At 48.7% G+C, this 27968-nt stretch overlaps 1 protein-coding gene across 2 annotated transcripts; it reads right to left on the bottom strand.

Annotated features, from left to right (window-relative positions):
• Dele1 (DAP3 binding cell death enhancer 1) lies at positions 1-14821 on the bottom strand. 2 transcript variants are annotated; one of them, XM_038329989.2, is made up of 13 exons: positions 14664-14821; positions 13842-13956; positions 13636-13759; positions 11484-11631; positions 10198-10356; positions 9878-9966; positions 9680-9776; positions 6784-6926; positions 5558-5716; positions 5380-5472; positions 2854-3013; positions 1675-1902; positions 1-699 (listed from the first exon to the last, which is right to left on the bottom strand). In XM_038329989.2, the coding sequence occupies exons 1-12, from the start codon at positions 14692-14694 to the stop codon at positions 1676-1678; spliced, it is 1545 nt and encodes a 514-aa protein (XP_038185917.1). In that variant the 5' UTR covers positions 14695-14821; the 3' UTR covers positions 1-699; position 1675. The 2 variants fall into 2 exon arrangements, with proteins under 2 accessions (XP_038185917.1, XP_038185918.1); XM_038329990.2 differs by lacking the exon at positions 14664-14821 and adding an exon at positions 14052-14380.
• Between the last annotated feature and the right edge of the window lie 13147 nt (positions 14822-27968).

Below are 27968 nucleotides of genomic sequence, written 5' to 3'. Positions count from 1 at the left end.
TAACCTACCATCTGTTTTATTAAACACTTGCATAATCCTACCCGACCTTTTCCAAAAAGGACTCACACTCTCAGTTCTCTGACTCCAAGACTCCAGGTGCCTAATCTCTACTGATACCCCCACACCTGCCGGGTGATGATAATGTTTGCAAATAACACTATAGCGTGAACTGGTAGACCAGAAGTCTGGGCTGGAGCCATGATGTCAGCTTTGATCCTCATCCAGACCTCTGTTTTGTTTTTTTGAGACAGGGTTTCCCTATGTAGCCCTGGCCATCCTAGAACTCGCTTTGTAGAACAGGCTGGCCTTGAACTCACTGAGATCCCCCTAGACACTCGCACCATGCCTGGTGGCCTGGTGACTCTAAATAGAACTGTGGGCATCACTCTGCCTTTGGAACCCTAAGCAAGGACTAAGGTCCTTTATGTAGAAAAATGGCTGCACCTCAGTCTTTTAAGGCAAGAGGGCTCATGCTACTGTCCTTGGTCTAGAATTGAGAAAATAATGTTGGAAAATCGGTCACTGCTTCCAGGTGGCACAGCTAGGTCAGTGGTGGAGCCAGAACCTAGGACTTCACAGGCCTTCCTCTTCTTTCTGGTGCGGGGAAGTGCTGGAGGCTCCCGGGAAGGTGAGGAGCTCACTGGCCTCTTCTTTGGGATTCAAGTTGTGATATCTCTGAGAGCTCTCAGGCAGGGAGGTCTGAAGAAAATCCAAACAGACACATGTAAGCATTCAGGCAACCTCTCCCTTCCACACCAAAGATGAAAACGATCGTGAGTCCATCAGGGGTGAACAAGGCAAGAATGTCGGTGACACGCAGGATCCCCAGCTTCAGCCACTCATGAGGACACCCCGATACTTCTGTCACCTTTGAAAACACCCCGATACTTCCGTCACCTTTGAGGACACCCCGATACTTCCGTCACCTTTGGAATCTGCGCTCCACTGGACAGGATGCTTTAAGTCACTACCCTTTAGCTCTATATACAAGTGCAAAAGAATTGTAGGCCAATCTGTCCATTATATTTGGCATTATCTATTAACATATCACTGAAGTAAAGCAACTTAATTTACATGCCATGTAAAATCTTGTCAGCTACCAGGGGCATGCACACATCAAGGATTGTTGGAAACTATGATATGGTCTAAGAGTAGGGAAACGAAGGCACAGGAACAGAGGTTAGTTATTTGCTCAAAAACAAAAGCAAAGGGCTGGAGAGATGGCTCAGCGGTTAAGGGCACTGGCTGCTCTTCCAGAGGACCTGAGTTCAATTCCCAGCAACTACATGGTGGCTCACAACCATCTGTAATGAGATCTGGTGCCCCCTTCTGGCCTGCAGGCATATGTGCATACAACATCTTATGCTTAATAAATAAATAGTAAAACAAAACAAAAACAAAAACACTTGAATCAAGGATTACCTTTAAAAAACAAAACAAAACAAACAAAAGCAAAGGTGGCAAATGGAGTCACTGAATGAATATTTTTGGTGCTACTTGGAAGGCTACCAAGTGGAAAAAAGGACGAAGTCACTGATTAGCCATGCACTTCAAATAGGTGGCACCTGAGCACGAACTGGAATTGCTACTCTAGGAAGGGTACTAACACTCAGTTTCTGCTGCCACCCAACCTCCAGTCCACCCCTTCCTAGCCAGGGCTGTATTTTATCTCACCTTAGCCAAAACCCAGTCTCACGAGACTTCTTTCCAAGGATGATTTAGCCCTGCTGGGGGCTCCTTGGCTGGCTCCAAGATGGCCACTTCTGCAGAGGAGGCCGAGGTTGCCAGTGCTTGAGGCATGAGGGAGGCCCGAGGCACCTGCCAACAGGGTGTTCAGGCTACGGAGGGAGGGACTGGAGAAAGACTTCAGTCCTGTCATGGCCAGGTTGCTGGGCCCTGGGGCTACAAAGAGAAGACAGCAATGCTTATTCCTGCAGTTTAGCAGGATCTTTGTTTAAGATGGGGTCTCCCTACACAGTCCTAGAACTCTCTATGTAGGCTATACTGGTCTCAATCTCAGAGATCCACCTGCCTCTACCTCTGCCTCAAGTGTTGGTATTGAAGCCGTGCACCACGCCTTGGCAGGGCAGGGATTTCTTAAAGGACCTGGCTCCTCTGGCATTGCTAATGGGGCTCAGCCCCAGTGACTCTGTGGGGCTCTCATAGCCCTAGAAAGGTATTTCAGTCAGCCTCAAGACATTGGCTCTCCCCAAAAAATCATGACAGGAACCAACATTTACTCGTTTATTGAATACTTACTGTGCTTTATTTATTTTTATTTTTTTTTTAATTTTTTTTTATTTTTTTATTTTATTTTATTTTATTTATTTATTTTTTTTTTTTTGTTTTTCGAGACAGGGTTTCCCTGTAGTTTCTAGAGCCTGTCCTGGAACTAGCTCTTGTAGACCAGGCTGGTCTCGAACTCACAGAAATCAGCCTGCCTCTGCCTCCCGAGTGCTGGGATTAAAGGCATGCACCACCACCGCCCGGCTTTGTGCTTTAATTTTAAAGGCAGTGTCTTGCTTTGGTACCCAAGCCAGCCTGGGAATGTATGCATCATCATCCCAGATGCTGTGATTCCCAGCATGCACCACCAGGACCGGCTGTGCTAGCCTATTATTTTACTAAAATGTAGTGCTTATAACAAGCTAAGTGCTCAATTCTACTGTGTCTCTGATTGTCAGAGAAGAAATCAAGGTGGAAAGACATAGAGTCCCAGTTCAGTGACAGCACAGGTCAAAACACAAGTTTACCTCACTCTGAAAGTCAGGCTGCTAGCTACCACTGGGGCCACCATCCTTTGTTGTCACCGGGCACTCAGCTTGGAAGGAACCAGGCCTTGGCTTGCATTACCTGCTGCTTTTATGTTGAAGAGGGTCCGAAGCCTCTCCTGGGCGGGTTCATTCCCCACAGCTGCTGACTGCTGGTAACACTTCACAGCCTCGACCAGATTCCTCTGAACACCAAGGCCCCTCTCGTAACAGACTCCCAGGTGGAACCTGCTCTGGGAGTCCTAAAGGAGAAGACAGACAAACTGAAGAACAGGAATGCCTAGCAGGAGTGAGGTGGAGTCAGGCAGGGATGCTGAGCCTTCATCCATCAGCCTGCCACATTTCAAGCTCCTCAACCATGAAATACTAGAGGCCCAGTGCTTGCCTAAGGAGTTAGGTCCCCACCAGTGTGAAGGCTTCTCTTGCTGAGACTGGCTGAGAAAAGAATGCAGAAGGACTCGGCCCTAGATGGGAAGGACGCCAGGAGGCAAGCCTTGGCCTTCTGACAGGCCAGTGCACAGAGAGATTTCCCAAAGCCAGGTCCACCTTCCTGACTCCCTGAGAGGACTGCAGAATAGAAACCATAGCACAAGCCATGTCTTCCTCATTCTCTGCCCCTTGCCTTGCCCTGGGCTCTGCCTCCTCACTGACATGACACTCCTTTGTGAGACAAGTAGGCATCAGGAGCCTGGCGTGCATGGCTAGCCTTCCTGGATTCCAACCTAGGTACCCCAGTTTCCTCGGCTACGGGGCAGGGGTAACAGAAGCACTACCTACTTAGGCTTCGCTGTATGGAAAGTGCTCAGGTCAGTGCAACTAGCATGACAGGCCCCTCTAGCTTCTCACACCACTGAGTTCTCCTCCCTTACTAGAGAGCTCTTAGCATATTTAACCCCTCAGTTAAAAAAAAAAAATTCTACACTCTCAACCATGGTCCCATGTGTACCACAAGTTTCTGCTACATACTCTGTTCCTACTTAGGTGACATAAAGGCCAAAGTCGGTAAGAAATACAGTAGATCTGAGAGTTGCAGGCTAGGGCAGAACATAGCAACAGCCATAGGTAAGACCTAAACCCTACTGTAATGGTCTGTCCTGTCTCTTTAAGAGACAAGCCCCGCCTACTCCTTCCCTTCCCCTGAGGCAAGCAGATCTTCCTTCTGCTTCTAGCCTGGGTTTCTCTGCCCTGGCTCTCTTCGGAAGAGGTGGCTGAGGCCTCTTCTCCTTCAGTAAATCCTATCAGCATGCACCAGCTCTCACTCTCTCTCTCTCACCCCTTCCCTTCCACAACCCACTAAATAAACTAATAAACTATACCCACTTTCTCTGTATGGCATCTATCCACCTCATCTGCCCTGCAAACCCGCCAAGGTCTCTCACCCACCACCTCCCACCCGCCTGGGACCCACAGAGGCCTTGGGTGGTGGAACCCAGCTTCTCCTTGTGGCCCACTGCTGCATCTAAACCATGACACCTACCTCTGCAACACCACGCAGAATAAGCCCCCAAGTGACCAACCCAGTTTCTGAAAGGTTGAAGAGTGGAAGGGCTGTGTCCCAACACAGTGCTCCACAGTGGGGGACACATATCCCTTTGTGCATCCCTTCTTTCAGCATGTTGGTCTAACCCTAGCAGGTCAGAAGGCCCAGGGTGTACCCGGCATATGGACAGCAGGCCCACTCCTCCGAGGAAGAAGAGTTACAGTACAATTGCTGGCTGATGCTAGCTGTCCTCCTTTGTCAGACTCCAGGTACTGTGTGTAGCACAGAGTGGCCAGGGTTAAGTATTCTGATGCAACAGTGTTATCAGCCTGCTGGTCAGAGATCAAAGAGAAGCAGGAGTGTCCTAGGCAGGGAAATGACACTGTACACACCGCCTGCTCCAATCCAGGACTTCTGACCCTTCCAGGTACAACAGGGATCCAGCAAGCCACAGATCAGCTTGGCATTTCACAGTGATAAAGAGCTCAGAGACTGTCTACTCACAAAACAACTATTTTCACTTAGTGCTCCTGAGATCCAAGTGCCCATTCCCTTGGCATTCCTCATCAACATCCCATGGAACCAATTCCCTGTGGAACAAACTGGGCTATGCCGCTTGAATGCCAACACCCAGGTCGGACAACCAAGTATCCCCCCTCTCATATATGTCTGACTTCCCGAGGCCACCACAAGGACGCATCATGGGTACAGCTCACAGAGAGCTTGCACGCCTGTCACTTTGGTTGGATACTCCTAACAACCCTGTGAAGCGGCAGACAGAGTGGGCATTATTAGGCTGGTTTAAAAGTCCGAATCAAGAAGCAATAGCTCGATATGTAGTGAGTAGCGACAGGCTGGGTAGCTGGAGGGGAGGAGCTCGGCTGTGCCACAATTCACAATGTCTGAGAGCAAGTGTTTCCACCTCGGCTGAGCAGTGTCCCCACCTTCAAACTCAGCACCCCAGTGGCCCTGTCCAGGTCACACAGTGGGTCAGTGGGAGCCAGGGTGTGGCTAGCCGAAGGCTCCTGGAAAACGTATGATAAGCCCAGAGCTCAGAACCAGTTCCCAAATTCCTTTTCTTATCAGACTTGATCCCCAACATGTATGGACCAGAGATCGCACACGTACCCCATTGCTAGCTGCGAGCCAAAGGTATTTCACGGCTCTCTGCTCATCCAGGTGCGGCTCCTTCGTAAAGAGCACCCCAAGGAAAGCTTGGGCCTGAAAGGGAAGGAGGAAAAGGGCGTGTTAGTCACTTTCAGGCTCTACACACCTCACTTAGACAGATCCCATGGATGGTACTCACCTCTCGCAAGCCAGAGTCTGCAGCTTGCTTCAGCATAGACACTGCCCTCTGCCGCTCAGGGTCTGACAAAGAGGCTGAACTTTGCAACAGGCACCGGGCATAGCGGTACTGAGCAAGGCTGTGGCCCTGGATGGCAGCCAGGTGGTAAAAGAGGACAGCCTGGGGCAACCGGAGAAATAACCAGTCTGTAGGTAATGGCCTCTTTCTTTGAATGAAATCTTAAGAGCCATTCAAATAAATACATAATCATTACAGGTTAGAATGGTAAATGCTATTAAGTCAAAATTAAAAACAGAAACCCAGAGCACAAACATAAAAGCCCAAGATATCCTGCCTCATAAGGAGCATCAGTTTTTGTTGGTGTTTTTGACCAATTGTCTTTTTGAGAGGGAGTCTGAGATAGAGTTCCTGCAGCCTGTTACTACCCATAGAGCCCACATTGGCCTCAAAAGTAGAGAAATCCTCCTGCCTCAGTGATGGAATTATAGTGTGTGTTACCCTGCTCAATTAAGATCATTCTTTATTAAAATTTTAGTGTATAGGCTTCCAAGTCTTCCCCATGGATATGTTATACACACTGCATATACTGTGTGTACATTTATACATGTAAGCTTGTGTACATGTGTATACTATATATATGTTTTTGTGTGCATAGGTGTTTTGCTTGCATGTATGTGTGTGCACCACACATGTGTAGTGCCTGTGGAGGCCAAAGAGAATGTCAGATTCCCCAGAACTAGAGTTACAGGTGGTTGTGAGCCACCATGTGGGTATTGGGAATTGAACCTGGGTCTTCTGAAAGAGCAGCCAGTCCGCTTAACCACTGAGACATCTCTCCGGAACTATACATTTTATATGAATATACACTTATATGGAGAGAGAGACATAGCAGTATACCATGAATGTCTTTCCCTGTTGATACAGATCTGATATATCACTGTTAAGGTCCTGTAGACACAAGAACATCAAGTTGATTATCCCCTTTCCTTTCACATACAGCTCAACAAAATATTCTACATATGACACCCTTGCATACCTACCCTTCTATCTTAAAATTAACCTATTTATCTAGGTACAATCTAGGCTCTGAGAGTACAGTTGCAAAATGCCTGCCCTCCCGAGTTTGGAGTACACGTCTATAATTTAGGAGGGCTTACTTTGAACTATCAGCCCCTGCTGTTTACTACTCATTTTTTGAGCTCACTGGGTCTGGGATGGGACAGTACCTTGCCGAGGTCCCTAGGGGTGCCTCTGCCATGCTCCAGACACAAGCCCACGTTGTACTGTGCTTTGCTGTAGCCACGGTCTGCGGCTCTCTGGAAGTAGGAGAAGCCCTCTGTGTGGTGCCCTGCCTTCATGTTCTCTGTCCCTGTAGGAAACGAAGCACACACACAGTTCCCACCGTGACCTTCCGCATCCTTGACCAGACACTCGGGTTGCTCATCTCCTCCCAGAATCCCTCTTTTCTTCTTGTGCGGGATACAGCTGTGCAGCACTTACTTCTCCAGCTGGCTCACTGGTGCCAGAGACATGGGGGTGGGGGCTGGAGGCTGGTGCCAGGGATGGGTGGCTGTGCTTGCTTATCTGGTCATAGCCCTGGTTGCCCTTCGGGAACAACCCCTCCCCTGGGCTGTCAATCATATGCCTGTGCTCTTCCCCACCAATGTGACTTTGTCAGGAGTGTGAATCTTAATCAGGCGGAGAAGATTCTCATGAGAGAAAAGAACTCTTAAGTATTCTGACAGCAGCAACCTTGAGACACTATCAGTGCTGGCCCCTGGGTTCTCTGGAGGTGCCTTGACTCCCATTCCCCCTGACGCTCGACAGGCCAAGAGATCCCCGAGATTCTTGGCTTATGTCAGCTAGAAGAGGGTTTCCATTGCACACCTGCATCGCACAGGTGATCTTGCTCAGCTAGCCTTATAGGGCAAGGAAGAGCCTCAGCAGAAGACAGCCAATACCTGGCTGACACCCATCTCCAAAGTCAGAGCCCTTTGCTTTGCCCAGACATTAAGGAAACAGAAAATGTACAGGCAGGACTCAACTTTGCCAATTTTCATCTTTGCTCAAACTGGCTCCTGCCTGAGACCCTGGGTTCTGCCCCTATCACCAGGCCTCCCATTGTTTCTCCTCTAGAACCTTCAGACCACACTCGGGGCTTAAACCCTTTTTAGCGCTTTCCTAATATACCAAACCTTTGTCTATGGACACAGCTGGTACAAAAGAATAAGCCCCGTCTCTTCAATTATACTGTAAAATCCTCGAGGCAGGCAGAACAAGAACAGAGAAGTAATTTTGCATGGGATGAAAATTCTACATAAATGCAAAATATGATTATAGCTTGTGCTGCCTTTGTGCACTGCCACAGGGCTCAGCACTTGCTGAATAAATGAATACATGAATGGGGGAATGGGCAGGAGGGTTCTGAGAAGAGCCTTGCCCTCAAAATCACAAAAAAAGCCAACCAGGAAAAAGCTGCACCCTATTCAGCAAGCAGAGTTACACTTGCTTCCCTGCCTCCTGAAAATCTACTGTCCGGAGTGCACGGAGTCCTCTGTCCTTGGGAAGGAGACACGGGGGCAGAAGACACCACCTGCTCATCAGGATTCCTCTACTCCTCTAGTCTCTGCTGCCTTAGCCATGGCTAAGCCCTCATCACGTCCTGTCTAGTTCTCAGCAAGTCTTCCTGCCTGGTCTCACGTCTCCCTTCCGGCCCCCCTCAATCCATGCTGGTCTGTAAATAGCCACACAGACCTTTGGAAGAGTAAATCAGATCACATGACCATCCTTCTTCCTGCTCCAGTGCCTTCCTGTGTCACGTAGGCAATCCCTACTCTTCCTGGGATCAGAAGACCTTACCTGAGCTGGCTCCTGGCTGCTTCTGACTTCATCCTTCTCTCCTTCCTATGATGGCTAAGTTCCAGCCACAGTCACCTCTCTTTTGTCCCTTAACAAATAAACCTCAACGCTGTCACAGCACCTTACTCTTGTTTCTCTCTCTGCTGGAGAACTCTTTCTCCAAATGGGAATAAACCTGGCCTCTGTCAGCCAGGCTTAGCTCAAGGATCTCCCTTCCAGCAGTTTTCTCCATGAAAAGTTGTTCCTTGCCCAAGTTAGTGAAACAACCCCTTGTTCAATTTCTTCATAACGTTTATCATCTGAAATTCTTTTTTGTTTGTTTTTTGTTTTTCAAGTTAGGGTTTCTCTGTGTAGCCCTGGCTGTCCTGGAACTTGCTCTATAGATCAGGCTGGCTACGAACTCAAGATATCTGCCTGTCTCCACCTCCCAAGTGCTGGAATTAAAGGCATGGGCCACTGTACCTGTCCAGTTACTGTCTACTATCCTTCAATTCACACGTGAACAACACGAGAGTAAGAACCACCATATCTCCCGGACAGAGGCTAGCAAAGGTGAACAATCAATAAATATGCTCTGAATGAGACCCGGCCTCTTCCTCCCTGTTCCCAACTACTAGGTCCCAACAGGTGCTGCTGGGAATACAGGGCTCCACTTTAGATGGTTTGAGAGAAGAGCCAAGTCACCAGAGAACCAGGACAAATGGCCAAGTCACGTGGAGTCCCCAGATTTGGTAAGGGTTCTTTCCCATTATGCACTGGGGCCTGCTGCAAACCGCAGGACCCTCTCTTTTCTAAGCATGGCAGAGAATGCTAGGTGTCCTCTAAATTTTTCTACTGTCTACACAGGACAGACTACTCAAGGAAGCACATGGCCATTCGGCTGAAGACTACATCTCTCAGTCTCCTCTATAACAGACGGCCAGACGCCGACTTTGTGGCTTACGAACCTCTATAAAGAGCAAGGTTCGGCCCTTAAAGGAAAGAAGTGGTCCTCTAGCTTACTGCGTCTCTCCACCCAACGGCCAAGAATGTACAGGAAAGTTGGAGCTGGAATGACTAATACCAAACTCAAGATGAGAGCTGAACACGTGAGAACTAGGATGGGTCCTTGACCCCCACTGAACCAGCATGCCACGTCTGGTCTGCCTGCCCAGAGAAGATAAACCTCTTTTGTTTAAACCACTCTCTACTCTGCTGTGCTCTACCCAGCCCATGCCCCTTCCTGTTCCTCATTCTCCTGCCTTGAGGAGGGGAATCGGGTACCCAGGAGGTTGAAAGCGATGGCAACACTGAGCTGAAAGAGTTGCTGGATGGAAGTCACAGCCTCCTCTAGGGGAAGAGCCTTGGCCTTGTCTTGTTCCTGGGGAAGAAACAGAAGGCAGCATCAAGGTATGGTTCACTTGGCTCTCCACCAGCCCCAAGATAGGAGTGGGCATCCAGGGTACCAAACCTGAAACATACATTTGTTTCTCCAGGGGGGCAGGCCTCGGTTGCCTCTGCTTGGGATGTGAAGTCCCTGCTGGCATGCAAGAAGTCAAAGTCACTGGGCTCTGCAAGGTGTCAGGGAGAGGAGAAAGGTATGACTTCTCCCTTATTTCTCTTCCAGTCTGCCCTATGTCCAGTAACTTTCGGTCACCCAGAAAGCAAGAGGCTTCACAGGGATGATAGCTCTTTATCTGGGTGCACAGTGCAACAAAGGTCCGCCCACCAGCCCCTCCCTCCTGCGGGTGTTGGGTCCATCCACCCCCTCCCCACTCTGCAGGTATTAGGTGAGGTTGCACCTTCTTCAGGGAGATTCAGAAGACCAGTTCTCAGGGAGCTGTCTGAAGGGCAGCACTGGGTCTGAGGGGAGGGTTCTTTCTGGCCCAGCCTTGGTTCCCTGAGGCCAGTGTATGTGGGAGCTGGGTGGTCAGGCCTGGGAAGAACGTGCCTCCGAAGTGCTGAAGAGAAGCCAGCAAGGAGGTCAGGTAAGAAAGGGGTCCGATCTTTGGGAGCTTAGAACACTTGCCAGTCAGTCCTCCCTGAGGCTTGGGAGGCCTGAGGAAGAATTGTGAAACTCCTGAGACACCTCCCTCCCACGGTTCCTCTTCCACCCTTCTGGTTGGCCTTCCTCTAAAACAGTGGTTCTCAACCTGTGGGTCATGACCCCGTGGGTCACTTAAGACCATTGGCAAACACAGATATTTACATTATGATACATAACAGCAGCAAAATTAAGTTATAAAGTAGCAATAAAAATAATTTTATGGTTGGAGGTCTCCACAGCATGCGGCGCTGTATTAAGGAGCTGTAGCACTAGGGAGGTTGAGAACCACTGCTCTACTGAAATTCATACTTATGCTGACCTCCCACCCTGAGCACAAATCGCTTGAATCCTCCCAGAGGCCGGGAGTGCCTATCTGATTCACTACTGTAGCCTAGCACCCAGCTTTCTGCTTAATGCTAACACAAGAACTAAAATTCCAACCGATGATGACCGAGTGCATACTATGTGCTAGGTACAATGCTAAGTCCCTGACAATTATTAACTCATTTGGTCTTCCCAAGGAATCCCCTTTATTATCACCCCATTTTACAGATAAGAAAACTGAGGCATGGGGAGACCAAAACTGATTTCTTCAGGGACACAAGAGTAGTTGCTAAGCAGTAGTTGGGAAGTTAGAATTCTTAAAGTCCTACTCCAGAGCTTCAATCATGTGGCTATATGCTTTCTGCATACAACCCAAAATACACACTCAATAGTTTCAATTACTGATAGTCACTGCAGGACTGAGCTGAACTGGTCGGGATTGGGCAGGAAGCCACACCCAGGGTCTAACGTATCCTAGGTGTGGGGGTTTCCTCTCTGGGAGGTGATAGAAGGACACGGGGGGGGGGGGGCACGGAGGGGCAGGCACGGCCCACACCCAGCGTTGCCCTCTTCCCCACACTCCTCTCCCTCTGGCTCCAGATAGGAAAGGCAAGGAGTTGCTGATGGCTCTTTTCCTGAGGTGTGGCCAGAGATACTTCCTGGCCCAGAGAAACTCCCCAACCTGCCCCAGTTGCCCCCTGAGGATGGAGAACTCACAGGAGCGTGGGTGCCACCAGGAAGAGGAGAGGAAGCGGTAGAGGGGACTGTGCCAAGAGCAGCGTTCAGCTGGCTGGGGTCCTGCTATCAGGGGTGCATGGAAGTGGATCTGCCTCGCCAGGTGCAAGGCCAGCACGGCCAGAGAGCCCTGGGAAAGAAAGCAGCACATCAGGAACACAGCCCCCACCTGTCAATCATCATCTGCCGGGAGCCTTTCCTGACTAACGGGGGCAGCTCCACGCCATGTACTTTCACAGCACTTGAGCCTGTCCTTTGCGGCTCTGTAGTTCTTTTCAATCATTCGCTTAGGGTCTGTCACTCCCTTTTAGTTTGTAAGCATGAGAGACGCAGGGCCCGTGGACCATGCACATTCTGGTATCCCTGGAGCCCAGGGCAGTGTGAAGTGAGAGCAGGTGCCTAAAAAGTGCGTGCTGAATGCGTGTGCCAGCGAGGGACAGAACAAAAGGGTCTAGGCAGGCAAAAAGATGCTGCGGGGGAAAAAAAAAAAAAAAAGAGTTCCCAACCCAGCCACAAGAGCACACAGATACAAGTGGAAGCTTGAAAAGGTGTCGCAGAACAGCTGAGCCAGCTCCTATCCCAGGAGCTGCTCCTTCACCCCTATCTTCCTGGGTTGGATGATACCCCAGTATCTCTCTGTTGCAACAGGAACTATGCATGACGGCAAGTTAAGACAGAAAGCGTCTGGGCCCTCATGACATTTGTATCTTTTGCTGAAAGAGACAAAACCCAAACACACAGAAAAACAAATACAATAACCTAGCAATTGTGCGAAACACCAAGAAGAAAATCAATCAGGGGGCTGCAAAGAGCCTGAGAGGAAAGAGTACTGGAATGATGAGTGGGATGCAGGCGGGAGGAAGAAAGACAAGGCACCATCATTAGGAAGATGAGGCCAATGCTGTTGGTGAGTCTGCGCTGTTGGTGAGAGGAGTCTGCATGCAGACCCCTCCACGTGGGCAGTGGTGACAGAACCTAGAGATAACAGGACCTCTGGAATCTGGGTGCGGTTCCCTGAAGGAATTGATGTGATACCAACCTAGGGCTCAGTTCTCTGACAAAAATGGAAAAATATTGCCTACTCTATGGTATAATCTGCCTCCAGTTCATAGAAACCCAGATAGCCATGTCTGTGTCATGGAGATATCCCATGTTCAGCTCTGATGACACCAAATTAACGGTCTATTAAAAAAAAAAAAGTGGCTGGGTGGGGGTGGTGCGCGCCTTTGATCCCAGTACTCAGGAGGCACAGGCAGATGGATCTCTGTGAGTTCGAGACCAGCCTGGTCTACAGAGCAAGTTCCAAGAAAGCCAGGGCTACACAGAGAAACACTACCTCGAAAAACAAACAAACGAAACAACAAAAGCAAGGCTCAGAGGTGTCGAGTCACTGGCCTACAGTACAAAGCACGAAGTACCAGACTGGGATGTGGCAGATCTGAGAGTGATATACGCGCGTGTCCATTTCATTCAGAATAGTGGATAGCTAGAATCTCTACATGGAACACTGCCTGTGGGCCAAGAGTCTGCCCTAGGAGACCTAATGTTTGTGATGCATCCCTGACCTTAGAGATCAGTTCAACAAATATTTACCGAGCAAATATTATGCATGAGGCTCTGCATTAGGCGATTCTACAAGATACACCAGGTGAAGCAACCATGCGGTGCAGCTTGAATGTCAGGAAAGCAAAACCCGATTCTTCTACTTAGCCACGTGACTTTAGATATACTACTGATATTCTAAAGCCTGAGTGTCCTTGTGTATGAGATGAAGGTTAAATTTCCCTTGCAGGATTTTTGTAAATATTAAACAAGATGATGTGGGCATTAACAGTTCCTGTTGGTGAGTCATGCTATCTATCAGCTACTTATTATCCATGAAGGCAAGAATTATGTCTTCCTTGTTCTCTGCTCTGTTCTTAGTGCTTAGCTCAAAAGTGTTAAATGCCTACCGAATGGAGAAGAATAAATGCAGAGGCTAGAGGGACGGCAAGGTTTCCAGGAACCACGCTCACGGTTGCAGAACTCACCATGCAGATACGATCTTGCCCTTGTTTCTACGCTAGGATGTTCTCCCATGCAAGATCATTCTCGCCTGTGCTGAAGGTACAGGACAGGGCCGAGGAAGCCTTACCCATGAGATGGCATCCCGCAGAGTGTTTGGGGAGACATGAGCAGAAGCAGACATCCAGCGGAAGGCATCTCTCCACCCATAGCTCTTGGGGTCTCTGTTCCTCCTTGGACCACAGGAGCCTGACCTAAACGGTACAATTAGAGGCTACTAAGTTCTGTACAAAATGGGAGCAGGAGGCCATATGTGACAGAATGTCAGACTCTCACCTAACAATGCTGGGCCTAGGGAGCAGTGGGGTAGTGGAGGATGTCTGAGACCCATCTGAACCGGTGGGCCTGGGTGTTACCCCTCGGAAGCCAGGTCTCAGCACGCGGGGAAAAGCTGTGGAAGCAAAAAGGATCAGTCACACCAACAGGGATGGGCTGAAATAAAAATTGCCTCAACAATCTTCCTTCTAGTCTGTGAGGGAGCATTACCCCAGGAACCCAGGAATCACGGACGTCTGTCTGCGCCGTGTTTTTGTTTGGTTTTGTTTTTCTGGTGCTGGGAATGGAACTCAGGACCTGCAGCATTCTAGGCAGGCCCTCTACCATTGAGCCTAAGCCCCCAGCTCTTGCAGAGTTTCTTAGACAAAGGTACAGATAGAAATCCATAGTCTAGTAAGGATCCCAAGGTTCCACCACCCCATAAAGCAAGACCCCTCAGAATGGCGTAAGTCTATTCTCAAAAAATTCTCACAGAGTTGCCTATGAGTGGCAACTTCTGTTCTAGAACCATAAATCTATAGACACACATTCTCACTAAGCTGAGCATGTCTCTAAATCCCTCCTCTTTTCATTGGCTTTCTTTTATAGGCTCCTCCCTTTCTAGAACTCTATATCCCTCCGCCTTGGATGTAAGCTCCACCTTCTTCCCTACTTTGCCCAACCACGTCTCAAATTCCAAGGGCTCCAGACTCCTCGACTAGAGCCTATGCTCCGCCTTCCCAGCATCTAACCCCACCTACTGGCGCTACGGCTGTCTTCCCGCGGAGCACTGCAGTTCTGAGGCCATGGCTTGTAGAAACTCCCCTTGCAGATGACCCTTACCTCGCCTCAGGAGACCTGTCAGGCGCCACATGTCGCGGCCAGCACCATAATGCGCTCACAGCCGAGAGATCAAGGCCGAAGGACCGGACAGGGACAGGAGCGGCCGCTGCGCAGTCCCCAGCGGCCGACTTCCCGGCCGGCCAATCAGCATGGAGCCCTACCGGAAGGCTGGTGCTCTCGGGAGGAAGTGGTGGCTGGGGCGGGCTTGGCGAGATGAGAGTAACAAGGACGTGATGCGGGGCCAGAGCCGAGGTGTCCTCTGTCACCAATCGCACAAGCCGCGGAGGTGCGTGGATCCGTATGGCGGCTGGTTGGTGGACCAAAGTACCCAGGGCAGGTTTTGTTCCCAGGTTCTAGCCCGGTTTTGTCTCTTTACGTTTAGCCTGGGCACTTTCTGAGTCAGAATCGAAAAGCAAAGAAAATCCTTGCCAGCGTCCGGGCAAGAATTCCTGCACAGCCCAGTTATCAGTTGCTAAAGGCCTTTTTCCCCCCTTCTCAGCCTAAAGCAATTGTTCCTCTAGTAATCTCACCAGAAACTCGATTTACAGGCAAACGACATGTACTACACCCCTTGCGCAACCCTAGGGGCATCTGATTTCACTTTATCAGATTATAATTCCATCCAAGGAATCACCCTATAAATTCACTTAACCCAAGAGAGAAGTGGGGGTGGTTCTTAGCAATCTTTTATGTATGGCTAAGACGATAACAATTGCGACTCCCTCTTGAGTATAGACTTGCACATTGGTATTGCCTTACTTTGTTTCCCTGTGCGCTTCCTAAGCCCATGCTTATACCCATGTTAAAGTTATCGTTAATAAAATCTCCAGCTCTTCTTCATCAGAGTGGCTACTCCTGAAATTGTTTTCATCCTCTCAGCTAGGAATTGTGGTTTGGCCTGAGTCAAAGTCCCTAAAATATTAGGAGAACTCAGGCTGCTGAAGGTCACAGTGTAATGCTGTTTCCCTGTCCCCTCACAGATACTCTCTTGTCTGGGCCCCTGCGCAAGGATAGGGCCAGCTGGAGCAGTCATGACTGCCCTTTCCTGATGCCACAGGCTGAGGCTTTTGAGTGGCTGCTCGTTTAGAATACTGAAGGATTCACAGACGGTGTTCAGTCAGAGCCCTCCGGTTCAGGTTCAGCCAGTGTTAGCTTTTGTAAACTGGTCCCCCCACTTTCACTACTGTGAAGAGTCCTATATGGGGTGGGGGGAAGGTGTTCAGACTTCCTGCTTCCCCCAAATATGTGACTTCTAGGTGGGTGGAAGTGTCTGGGATGAGAGTACGGGGTGTACCTACGGTTAGACCCCGGCATGTGGTGTGAAAGTTGTGTTTCTCTGTCAGACAATCTCGAGCCATATGTCAGCCACCGTTCTAGGATCTGAGAAGACAGACTGACGAAGAGCATGTGTGGCCTCCAAAAATACAGGGCTCTAGTACATGAAGAGTAGACTGCAGTGGGTCTGGTGAACCGGAGGCAGGAGGATCAGTAGTTCAAGGACATCCTCAGCTACCTAGGTCTAGGCCAGCCTGGGCTACATGAGACACTGTCTTCCAAAAATGAATGAATGAATAGGCATAGACTCTGAGATAACACCAGCTCCCGTGGTGTACTGGGTATAGCTCTGGACTCTGAATCCAGTGATCCGAGTTCATATCTCGGGGGAACCTGTTCCTTGAGGAAGAGACCTGGTCAGTTGTCCTCGTCAACTCAGAACACAGAACCCAATATAAACGGGCTGCCCATGCGTGTGTCAGCATTGCCGGGGCATGCTTCACTTCACAGACTCTGACATAGGCCCGAGAACATGTGCCTGTAATTCTAGTCCTGGGGAGGCTGAATGGGAGGATCACAGATTCAAGATGAGTTGGGACCATTCTGGGCTACGTGGTGAGATCTTGCCTCAAAAAGAGAAAGGACAGAGTCTGTAGGACTGAAATCATGGCTCAGTGTCAGAGGCACAAGCCAGGTTCAGTCTCTAGCACTGACAAATAGCCAACGGGCTCCAGACCCACAAATAGCCCCCCTGTGAATGCCAGCTTTCTCATTTCCTAGCTTGGTTATCTTTGCAGGGCTTTTATTTGTTTTATTTTGGTTTTGTTTTGTTTGGTTTTTGTTTTTTCTTTTTCTTTTTTTATATTTATTTATTTATTATAAATACAATGTTCTGTCTGTGTATATGCCTGCAGGCCAGAAGAGGGCACCAGACCGCATTACAGATGGTTGTGAGCCACCATGTGGTTGCTGGGAATTGAACTCAGGACCTTTGGAAGAGCAGGCAATGCTCTTAACCGCTGAACCATCTCTCCAGCCCCTGGTTTTTGGTTTTTCAAGATAGGGTTTCTCTGTGTAGCCCTGGCTGTCCTAGAATTCTCTGTAAAAAACTTAATATTTGCTATTTTATTATTATTGACATTATTATTATCATTACTGAATTTTTGAGACAGCATCTCTCTGTGTAGCCCTAGCTGTCCTGGAACTTGCTCTGTAGACCAGGCTGGCCTCCTCTGGGATTAAAGGCCTGCACTGCTACCACTCCTTTGCAGGGTTCTTAAGCACACTTAAGCCTGTTATTTGTAAAACAGGGAAAATAATACCTCATGTAATTGTGAGATTCAAAACAACATAACTGTTTAGCCTAGGTCCTTGTGTGTAGAAAGGGCCCAAGAAATATAAATTAGTCTTAATTATAGTAGTGGAGGAGGTAAGCAGGGAACTGTGAGTTGTGTTTTAATAGAGCATGAGCAGCAAGTGGGGGTACATCACGGAGGGATTCTTCCACGTGGTTTGTGTTTTGAGTTGGGCCCTTTAAACACAAGTAAGTTTATCAGGTGGAGAAGGGGAAAGGGTGTTGCAAGCAGAGGAAACCACATGAAGGCCCAGGAGCCTGAATGTGGGGAACTGTTCAGAAATGTTCTTGCTTGGGGAGTTGGGACGGTCACCTTTCGCAGTCCCTGTGCTGCCTGACATAAAACCGCAAGTGTGCCGACTTGGCTCTGTCCCTCCTGGGACTTCTGGACACCCCTTCCTCTCAGCCTGTCTGTACTTGGCTTTCTTCCTCAAGGCTCAGCCTGATTGCAGGGCCACAGTGAAGATCCCCAACTGGTGGAGCCCTCCCCACTTACTTCTCTGCTCTCCCCAATCCCTGTAGTGCTTAATTTTTACTACACAGTTTAGCAGTAATTATATGTTGTCCTGTTATTTAATTATCTCGTCTATGTAAGTGTGCTCTCTCTGGTTCTTTCCCTCAGGGCAAGGGTGGCATCTTCCCATTTTTGTGTCCCACATAGGGCTTAACACACACTGTCAGCCCACAAAGTATGTGTCCCCGATGCCTCTTAACTGCACACAGCCGGAAGCACCAGACCCTTATCATGATTCGAGCAAAAGTGTGTTCATTCCATGTGCCTTCATTGAGGTCCTGGCCTGTTCGAAGTTAGTTGAAGGGGTTTGAAAGAGAAAATAAAGTATCTGCCCCCATACACAAAATGACGTTATAGCCAGGGGTGGTGGCATACACCAGTAATCCCAGCACTTGGTTGATTGAAACCAGTGGATTGTGAATTCAGGGACAATCAGATGTCTAGTAAGACATTGTTTAGAAGGAGGAGGAGAAGGAAAGAAGGAACATTTCCCCCCCATATCTTGGGGATATCAGAGGCTGCTGGAGTGAGAAGTGTGGGGGTGGCTGGAATCCTCAGAGCCTTTCGGTTGTCAGTACAATCCAACAATCCAACAGGAACACTGTGGGAATCACATGGACTTTTGTCTTTACTAGAAATGCCAAGGCCTGAAGCCATCAGCCATTTTCTTCCGCTGCTCTCACAGTCTGTTTTTGGATTATGGCCCAAAGTCAAGTTGATTCAATTGTTTTACAAAGGCCAGCTGTTTTCATTAGGAACCTATTGTCTAGGTACCTAGTAAATCACGCCTTGTGATATGTATACAAGCCCTTCTGTTCTTACAACAGGGAGCGTTGTAGACATTTGTTGTTGCCTTTATTTTTGTAGACATTTTAAATTCATACTAATCAAGTTTTTGAGTTTATTCAGTGCTAGAGCGTAGAGTATTTAACAACTTAAAAAGAAAATGGATGTGGCCCAGTATTGTGGCTCATGCCTGTAATCCCAGCATTCAGGAGGCTGAGGTAGGAGCATTGTCATGAGTTTGAGGGCAGCCTAGTCTATATAATGAGCTATAGGCAACCTAGTCTACATAGTGAGTTATAGGTGGCCTAGGAGATCCTGTCTCAAAACAGCAAAACGGGTCAAAGCCACTTGATTTTGCAGTGGGCAGCAGTCAGTGCAGTGATAGATAACTGATCCAAGTGCTTAGGAGTTGACCCAGTGCTTGGCCCGAAATGATCATCTTCCAACCCCCAGGCTTAGGGAAGATTTCCAAAGAGGAGGCAGAAAGAATGAAAGAGAGAGAGAGGATGGGGAGGGTGCTGTGCACACTGTCTTCAGGACATGACAAGGATATCCCACTCGTGAACCCATGGCAACTGTGGTTACTGGCGCAAAATCAAACCAGCTAAAATTCTGATATAGTTGAGAGGGGCTCTCCAGTCCCCACCCCTTGTTTGAGCTGATATCTTCTGGGAGAGGAAAATTTGATTTTTGAGGGTCTGGCTGCTGGTGAGTCTCCCATGTTCCAAGAGACGGCCCCACATCCACATCCATGGGCAGCACTGATTTAATCTTGTGGACTATCAAAGGAAAAGGAAGACTGAGGTTGAGAAGATGTGTTGGAGAGATACAGAGGAAGTTGGAGAGGGACGTGGGGAGTCTAGAAGTGTACACAATCATATTTCATTGTGCATATGTATGAAGTTCCCAAGAATAAAAAAACTATAAAAACAGAACCCTGCCCTGAGGAATCTATATAGTAGGGCAAACAAAGCCAATAGGCAATTAAAATACAGAATGTCATTTAGTTATTTATTGCAGCATAGCAAACACTCTAGATCTCGGTGGCTTAAACCCATCATTATTTCCTTTAGTTCTGTAAATAGGGCTCAGCTGGGCAATATTGCTGGTCTCACTTGGAGTCTCTCATGAGGTTGTAGTTAGATGGCAACTGTACCAGAAGTCATATGAAGACACCTGGGGCCACAGAAAGGCTGGGCATTTTCTGCATGGAGTCCCGGGGCCTCTTGACTCCATGTGGCCTCTCTGGGCAGCTGAACTTCTTACATAGTGACTGAGAGTGTACAAAAGTAGACCTGCCAGGTACCTCAAAACCTAGGCCTGGAACCTGCACTCTCTTCCTCCTGTGCTCTGTTGGCTAAAGCAAGTTGGAAGGCCAGCCCCAAATTAGCGTGGAAGGGCAAGACCCTAGACCATGACTGTGAGAATGCGGTTCTTTGGAGACTCAGGTTCTATGGGAGGGGCTGTATAGGAGCCCATATAAGATAATAATAACAACTCCTTCTCCTCCTTTTCCTCCTATTTGTCTTTTCCTCTTCTGACCCTTTCTTCTTCTTCTCTTCCTCCTCCTCCTCCTGTGTGTATGCATGCAAGTGGGTGTGTGTTCCTAGGCACATGCAACCAGAGGCCATAGAAGAACATTTGAATGTCTTCCTTTATCACTCTCTAGTGTGGGAAGCCCTTCTGTATATGTGTTGCTTTTATTGGTTAATGAAAAAGAAGCTGCTTTCAGTCAATGCCTTAGCAGAATATAGCCAGGCTAAAAGAGATTTAAAGAGAGAGTAGGTGGAATCAGGGAGAAGCCATGTAGCTATCATGGGGACAGACATGCCGGAACCTTGCCAGTAAGCCACAGCAACATGGCAATAGGCAGATGAATAGAAATGGGTTAATTCAAAATGTAAGTGTTATCTAGAAATATTTGTAAGCAAATAGGCCAAGCAGTGATTTAATTAATAGTTTCTGAGTGATTATTTCAGGCCTGGGAAGCCAGAAACAAACAAGCGACCTCTGCCAACATCTCTCTACCTTATTCCTTTAAGACAGGGTCTTTTATTAACCCGGATGCTTGTTGGCCAGCCAGCCAATAAACAAGTAGGATCTGCTTGTCTCTGCTACTACTCCCCACATTGGAATTTTTATATGCATGCACAGCCATGCACAGCTATTTACATGGACTCTGGAGATTTGATCTCGGGTCCTCATGCTAGCACAACAAACTCTCTTACCTACTAAACCATGTCTCCAGTCTCCACGGGTTGACTTCTTTCGAAACTGAATGAAGAGCTAGAGATAGAGTTGGGGTGAGGGAATGTAGCTTAGTTGGAAGAGTACTTGCCTAGAATGCATGAAGACCTGTGCTCAATTCCCCAGGACTGCAAAAAGAGGCATGGTGGCACATGCCTGTAATCCCAGCACTAGGTATGTGAGTCAAGAGGATCATAAATTCAAGGTCAATTTCAGATACATTGCCGATTGACATGGCAGGCTGGAGGCCAGCTTAGAATTCATGAGACCCTAAAGAAAAAGAAAGAATAATAAGGACTAGGGACTCTGTGTGTGTGTGTGTAGCTGCTGTGTGGGATAGATTGGGTCCAGGAAAGAGGTCAAGCCCTCCTTGTCACCCTGTCCGTTCTCGGCCAACAACCTCACGCTTGTCACTGAGAAGTCCGAGTCATTACCTCAACATTGCTACCAGTTCTTTTTGCTTTTTTATAAATGCAAACCCCTTCTTACAAATGTTTTGTTTTGTTTCATTTATTTTTCAAAGAACATTTTGCAAGAAACCTACTGCCTGGTAGGCACCTGGACATGGGGTTGGTCAGGTGGTCAAACAATTTATACTTGGGTATGAAGTGTGCTGAGGGAGAACCTGCTGGCAAGGAGCAGGGAGCATGCCATTGACCTCTCGGATAAAAGATATATGAAATTGAAATTATCTTTTCATTACCAATGAAAAGGTAATGTAGAAGAGGGCAAAGAAGGTCGTTAAGAGAGTTTCTACTCTAGTAAAACGTCAAATAGTACTAAAGGGTTGTATCAAAAAGCAGCAGACCTCTGCCTCATGCTCTCTACCCTGCAGTCCGGCTCCCGGGAGGCGGCCATTTTCAACTCTTTGAAATGTCAGGAAGCCGCGCAGAAGAGCAGGGGTTGTGTGACATTCAACACAGTGCTCCCACTGACCGCCTGGTTATCTTGGTCAGGTTAATTATTATCTTTTCCCTCAGTTCTCTTATCGGTATCATGGGGTTAATGAAAGTAGTACCCATTTCATGAGAAAACAGCATCAGTGAGTGGTGATCACAGATGATGGTGCTGGAGGAGGAGGAGGAGGAGGAGGAGGAGGAGGAGGAGGAGGAGGAGGAGGAGGAGGAGGAGGAGGAGGAGGAGAGAGCTTGAGAGCCACTGTGCACATTGCTCACACACCATACAAATAAATTCAGGGCACAGTTGTGCTTTGGAGGACATGACAAGAGCCCAGACTCAGTTGGAGAAGTTTGAGCTTCTCCTTTGTTCTAAGCCAAACGGATCGTTCTCTGTCCCATTCCTTTCCTGACTCTTCCTCAACCTTGCCACTGTGGTCATCCCGATCTTCATATCAAAGCATTCATCTCTTCACTACGTCTTTGCTTTCTGCCTATGAAATAAGCACAGGCCTTTCCTATCTCAGCCAAGACTTTTAGTCGATCCTCCTGCTTCTTCAGTTATCCGTCTGTTTCTTTGTCTCCGTTGCCAAATTTCTCAATACGAATGCTGCCTCTTGTTTCTGTGTGAATGCCTGGCTTTTCAGCCTTGGCATCCACTTCTATCTCTCTTTCTACTGCGCTGGACACTAGGTCCATCAGAGCCCCCCTCACTAGCTACCAGGGTACATGGAACCCAGAGTATTTGAGTGGGCTGGCCACATTACTCCTTCAATCTCACCTACAAAGACCTATTATCCCACATCCCTGTTTCTGTCTGTGTTTCTCCAAGTGATCCAGGAAAGCAACCTTGGATTCTGGTTGGCTCATCTCCCTTCTCCACCCTCCCCATGTTAGTTTGGTCTGTCATTGTAAATACTGAAGACTCACTGGAACCTTGCATATGTAAAAGTTGCGTCAGAATCTGGAGGGGTGGGGTGGTGATCTAAGGAATACCAAGAGCAGGACATAACCAGACCCAAGAAAGATCAAAGATGTGGGTTCAGGAGCCAACTGAGTGAGCCCTCCACAGACTGCCTTATGGATTTCTTGTGATCTGTGCAGACGCCCCACAGGTATCATACACTCCCATGTCTAGCTGGTCCCCAGGTCCTGTAAAAATCACCCTCTTGCATCAGGTGCTTACACGTGTCTCTGGTCCAGCTTCCTCCAAGATGCCCCTCCTTGTTAGTTTACCACTGTTATTTCTGTTTCTGTGAAACGGGTCCCTCAGTGCAGCGCTTGGTACATAAAGGCCTCTGTGAGTGGTGGCCGTGATCTTGCCATTATCTCCTTTCCTAACTGTCAGTCCTCTCCCACCTTCTAGTTCCTTCTGTTAGCTGTTTTGTTATGACCTCGGGTCCACCTGGCAGAGTTCTGCAGCTGCTCGAGGCCAGCTGGGCATGTGACTCAAGTGGCAGAGTGCTGGCAACGTGCTCAAAGCTCCGAGTTCATTCCTCAGCACTAAAGCCAAATGAGGTAGCACACACCTGTTATGCAAGCACCCGGGAGGTGGAGGCCGGAGGGTCAGAAGTTCTAGCTTGTCCTCAACTACATGGCGGATTCACGGCTAGCCTGGCTACATGAGACTCTATCTTAATTTTTTTTTTTTTTTTTGGTTTTTCGAGACAGGGTTTCTATCTTAAAAGGAGAGAAGGACTGGAGAGGTAGACGGCTTAGCAGTTAAGAGCACCCATTTCGACAGAGGACCCAGGTTCAGTTCCCGGCACCCACATGATGGCTCACAACCATCTGTAACAGTGTGGTACATGGACATACCCGGGGATAAAATACTCATATACATAAAATAAATAAGTCTAATTTTAAAAAATTTTAATGGCTTATTTTTATTTTGTGTACATTGGTGCTTTGCCTTTGTGTATGTCTGTGCAACAGTGTTGGTCCCCCTGGAATTGAAGCTACAGACAGCTGTGAGCTGCTATGTGCTGGGTTCAATTCCCAGCTCCCTGGAAGAGCAGCCGGTGTTCTTCTGAGCCATCTCTCCAGCCCCTGAAAAAAATGTTTTTAAAGTAAGAAATAAAGGCTGGTGAGGTGGCTCAACAGGTAAAAATGCTTGCCACCAAACCTGACAACCAGAGTTCTGTCCGTGGGACCCACATGGTAGAAAGAGAGAGCTACTCCTACAAGCTGCCCTCTGACCTTGGTGCATGTGTTACGGCATGCACACTTACATAATAAATGTAATTTAAGAAAATAAATTTTAGGTATTGGGGTGGATGCAGGCTTCTGAGAGCTGGGGGGTGGGGAAACTTGAAAAAGATAGGCGGTCTCATCAGCTCCTTGAAGAAACCCCTGTTCAGCTTCAGCCAGGCCTCAGCTCAGAACACCATGAAGCAGGATCCCCCTTCCCTGGCCCAAAGCCTATGCTCCTAGACTAACGCGAGAATCTAGGTGCGGCTGCCACCAAAGAGCAACAGAGAGGATGGAGCCCAGCCTTGTGAAAGCTGGGGATGGTGAGGGATGTGGCAAGATCTGCAGCGCTTGCTGGAGGTGAGAGGTAAGAGCAGCACCCTCAGGGCCTTGTGCCAGGCGCAGGCTGGGGCCTTCCCCGAGGGTTGGCAGCCAGAAGCCAGAGGTGCTCCAATTCTGCTGAGCACTAGCAGGTCCCCTCTGCACCCTGTCATTAGGCTCTGTGTGGGAGCCAGGTGTTTGCTCCTGCTCGACTACGGTGGCTCTCCTGCACCAGGACTGCAGCTCCCACTCCCACCAGTTCAGAACTGGGGGTGGAGCAGCCTCACAGCTGTTTGCTCCCAGGCAGCATGGCTAAGTAGTTCACAGCTCTGGCTCTGAGTCAGAACCCGCCCATTTCAATCCCTCTGCTGCCATTACTATCTTTGTGGCCCTGGGCGAATTAACTGCTTCCTGCCTCTTCTGTGCGGCAGGGATGATGATAGGCCTTCACAGTGGCGCTGAGTTTTACTATGATAATACCGAGAAAGCACTCGGCAGCTTGGTTCACCTTTATCTCCTGGAGCCAAGGGCCCTGTTCCTTTATTATTATTTTTTTAATTTTATTTATTTTATGTACATTGGTGTGAGGGTGTCAGATCCTTTGGAATCTGTGATAGCTGTGAGCTGCCATGTGCATGCTGGGAATATAATCCGGGTCCTCTGGAAGAACAGTCAGTGCTCCTAGCTGCAGAATCATCTTTCCAGTACTGGTCCTGTTCTTAGAGAACCGCTACTCTCCCACCCCAGCACTCAACTCCCTCCCTCCCATCTCTGTTGTCCTCTGTTCACATGTCCATCTCCATCTTTGGGCCAGAGCGCCACTAGGTCAAGAATAAAATTGTATGTGCCTGAGTTCTTCGTGCCCTGTTTGTCAATAGGCATATGAGGTTACCGTTGGGAGGAATTGGTGAGGCTGTATAGAAGACCCAGAATACAGAGGCTGGAGAGATGGCTCAGCAGTTAGGAGTATTGGCGTCTTTGCAGAGAACCTGGGTTTGATTCCATGCTCCTACATACTGATTCACAACTCCAGGGTATCTGACACACTCTTCTGGCCTGCAAGGGCACCAGGCTCCCACATGGTGCACATACACATAGGCAAGACACACACATACGTAAATGAAAAATAAGCCAGGTGTGGTGGTGTGTGCATTTAATCCCAGCACTCTAGAAGCAGAGGCAGGCAGCCCTCTATCAAGTTTAGCCAGCCTGGTTTACATAGTGAGACTCTGTCTCAAGAAGGGGAAGTGGAAGAAGAGGAGGATAGAAGGACGAGGATGAAGGAGGAGGGAGATAGAAGCGAGTAGGTGGGAGAGGAGTTGTCCTGTCCTCAGAATTCTGTCTGACTTTAGTGGCTCACCTTCCACTCTGGTCATTTACCTCACTTGAAGAAGCTGTTGTCACTGGCTTGGCCTGGGGGCCAAGAATACTGCAAGGACCACGATAGATTAGGATGCTGACATTATGGAGCAAACTATCCGATTTATGGGCATTAAGCATATTACCCAGGTAAGGGATACATTTCATCCAGGAACCTTACAAGAAAGGAGAAGCCCAGGCTAGAACAGAGCACATTTGGGGGAGGGAGGAGGCAGTAAGAGTTTCCTGGATGATGCGAAGTGCAGGCTGTTTTGAAGCAGAAGATGAAAAAGAACCTTCCGCAGAAGGCCTCAGGCGGAAGAAAATGGGGCTGTTGGGCAAAAGACAAGGTTAGCGCAGCTGTAGCCGAGTGATGAGGTGGGTCAAGACCTCTACAAGGCTGCAGAGCAGGAAGAATGCATCCTACGGAGCCACGATGAGGGACGTGAGCCTCTGTCCTAATGATAATAGTCTACATTTATTCAATTTTGTGTATCTGTACACGGTGCTAAGCGCCTTGTGTGCTTTTGTCATTCACCACCCGCAATCCTCTGGGAGCCTGTTACAGCTATTCCCACGCTGCCTTGGAAAGGTAAATCTGCTCAAAGACCATCAGCGGGCTGTTGTAGCTAGGGTTTGAATCCAGACTTCAGGGCTGAGCGAGCACCTTTCCTCCTCACCCCTGTGTGGTCCAGCCATAGAGCTGCACGCTACTCCTGAGCAGTCCTGCCTCCCTCGGGGCAGGCATGAGCTCCCTGACTGCCGGGTTGACCGTCCGGAGAAGCTGTCACAGAATCGCCGACCTGGGCTTCCACCCGCGTGGGACGCGACCGCAGTGCGGAAGGCGCTTGTGCGTGTGAACGCGCTCTGTCGCCGCCGCAGCTGTGCGGGCTGCAGCCGCGAGCTGCCCCGGTCGGGTGGCCGGGGAGCCCCGCGGAGTCCGGCAGGGGGCTCTAGGTCCCAGGCTCCCGGAGCCAGCCCACAGCCCGGTCGCCTGCATCACATCCCCTCCAGCCTGGGGGTAGAGGTTGGGGTGGGAAACGGGCTTTCGTTTCTGATTTAAAACGACTATTTCAAACTGGGTTTCTATTCTTTATTTTATTTTTCCTGCTTTCTCTCGCAGCCAGAAAGAGGGAGAAAACGACACCAAGAATCCATTTCAAACTAACAACCAAGAGGAGACGCGGCAGCTCCCAGATGTTGATGTTTTGTTTTTTGACATAAATCTTCGCACTCATATGGGAGTTTTCATTGATTCATGTTCCCATCTGCTGAATTTCCCTTTATTTATTTAATATGGCTTTTTGGGGAAATCTTGCTTCGAAGCTCTGGAGAAGCATAAACCGTGGCAACCGCTGCAGTTCTGCTCCCTCTTCCAAGCCTTGGCTGCTGGGGGGCAGGGAGATGCAGTGGCGTCCTGCAGAGGGGGTGCTGGGCTTTCTCCATGGGGGTCGGCGCTGCAGATCTGTGCTAACGTGGCGATTCTGCCTTTTCGAGCCTTCCAGAGGCAAGGAGAGAGGGAGAGTGAGGAAGGGAGAAAGAGAAGTGCAGATTGGCTGACTCTTCCTTGAGCTTCCTGCTAACCCTCAAAACCATATTCCGTTCCTTTCATACTAACATACTGTTTCCTTTTGACACCTTGGATACCAGAAAGCATCTAATAGTGGACATCAGTATTAATATGGTGGTGCATCTCCCCCTCCATCCTGCATTCTTCCACCCCAATAGTGATCTATCAGTAATCACAAACTCCAACTCTGGAATCAGACTGAATCTCGACGACTTTCCAGAGGGAATTTCTGCACAAATTAACTTTTTAGAGCTTGGAGTTTCCTACATATAAAAAAAGAATAATTTCTACATCTGTGATTCAAGTATGTTTCACAGAGAGGAAACTGATGCAGAAACAAATTAGGGCACTATCCAACCCATCTCCCCCAAACCACCACTCCCGCTCCCCCCAAGAATCCAGCCTGAACCATTTGCCTGGCAAAGACCAGAGCCTTTCCCCCTTCATAAGACAGAAGAAAAAACTAGTAGGTACTGATTCAAAAATGATGACCATCTGAAAACAACATTCATTGAACTTGGAAAATAGGCTCAAACCTGGGGAAAATCTGGAAGTCGTCCTACTGGGTCCCTAATCCATACTGGTTACTTAATCCATACTGGCTTCTCTGACAGGCAGGGAGACTTCAACTTTATAGACACCTGTTCTACTGGAAGACACTTTGAGACATTAAGAGACCTAGGGGCAAGGGTGGTGCTCCTCTTTAATCCCAACACTCAAGAGGTAGAGACAGGTGGATCTCTGTGTTTGGGGTCAGCCTGGTCTACACAGAGCATTTCAGGACAGCCAGGAT

This window comes from Arvicola amphibius, chromosome 5 (genome assembly GCF_903992535.2).
Source record: "Arvicola amphibius chromosome 5, mArvAmp1.2, whole genome shotgun sequence".
Classification (NCBI taxonomy): Eukaryota; Metazoa; Chordata; class Mammalia; order Rodentia; family Cricetidae; genus Arvicola; species Arvicola amphibius.
Note: the sequence above shows the minus strand (reverse complement) of the source record. Positions and strands in the feature narration are given on the sequence as shown.

Excerpts from the sequence above, each read along its gene's own strand:
- Dele1 (XM_038329989.2), bottom strand. The coding sequence starts at position 14,694 with ATGTGGCGCCTGACAGGTCTCCTGAGGCGAG. Across the intron at positions 9,967-10,197 it reads TCTGAATCTCCCTGAAGAAG|AGCCCAGTGACTTTGACTTC; the intron begins GTGCAACCTCAC and ends GACACCTTGCAG. Across the intron at positions 5,473-5,557 it reads CAGACTCTGGCTTGCGAGAG|GCCCAAGCTTTCCTTGGGGT; the intron begins GTGAGTACCATC and ends CTTCCCTTTCAG.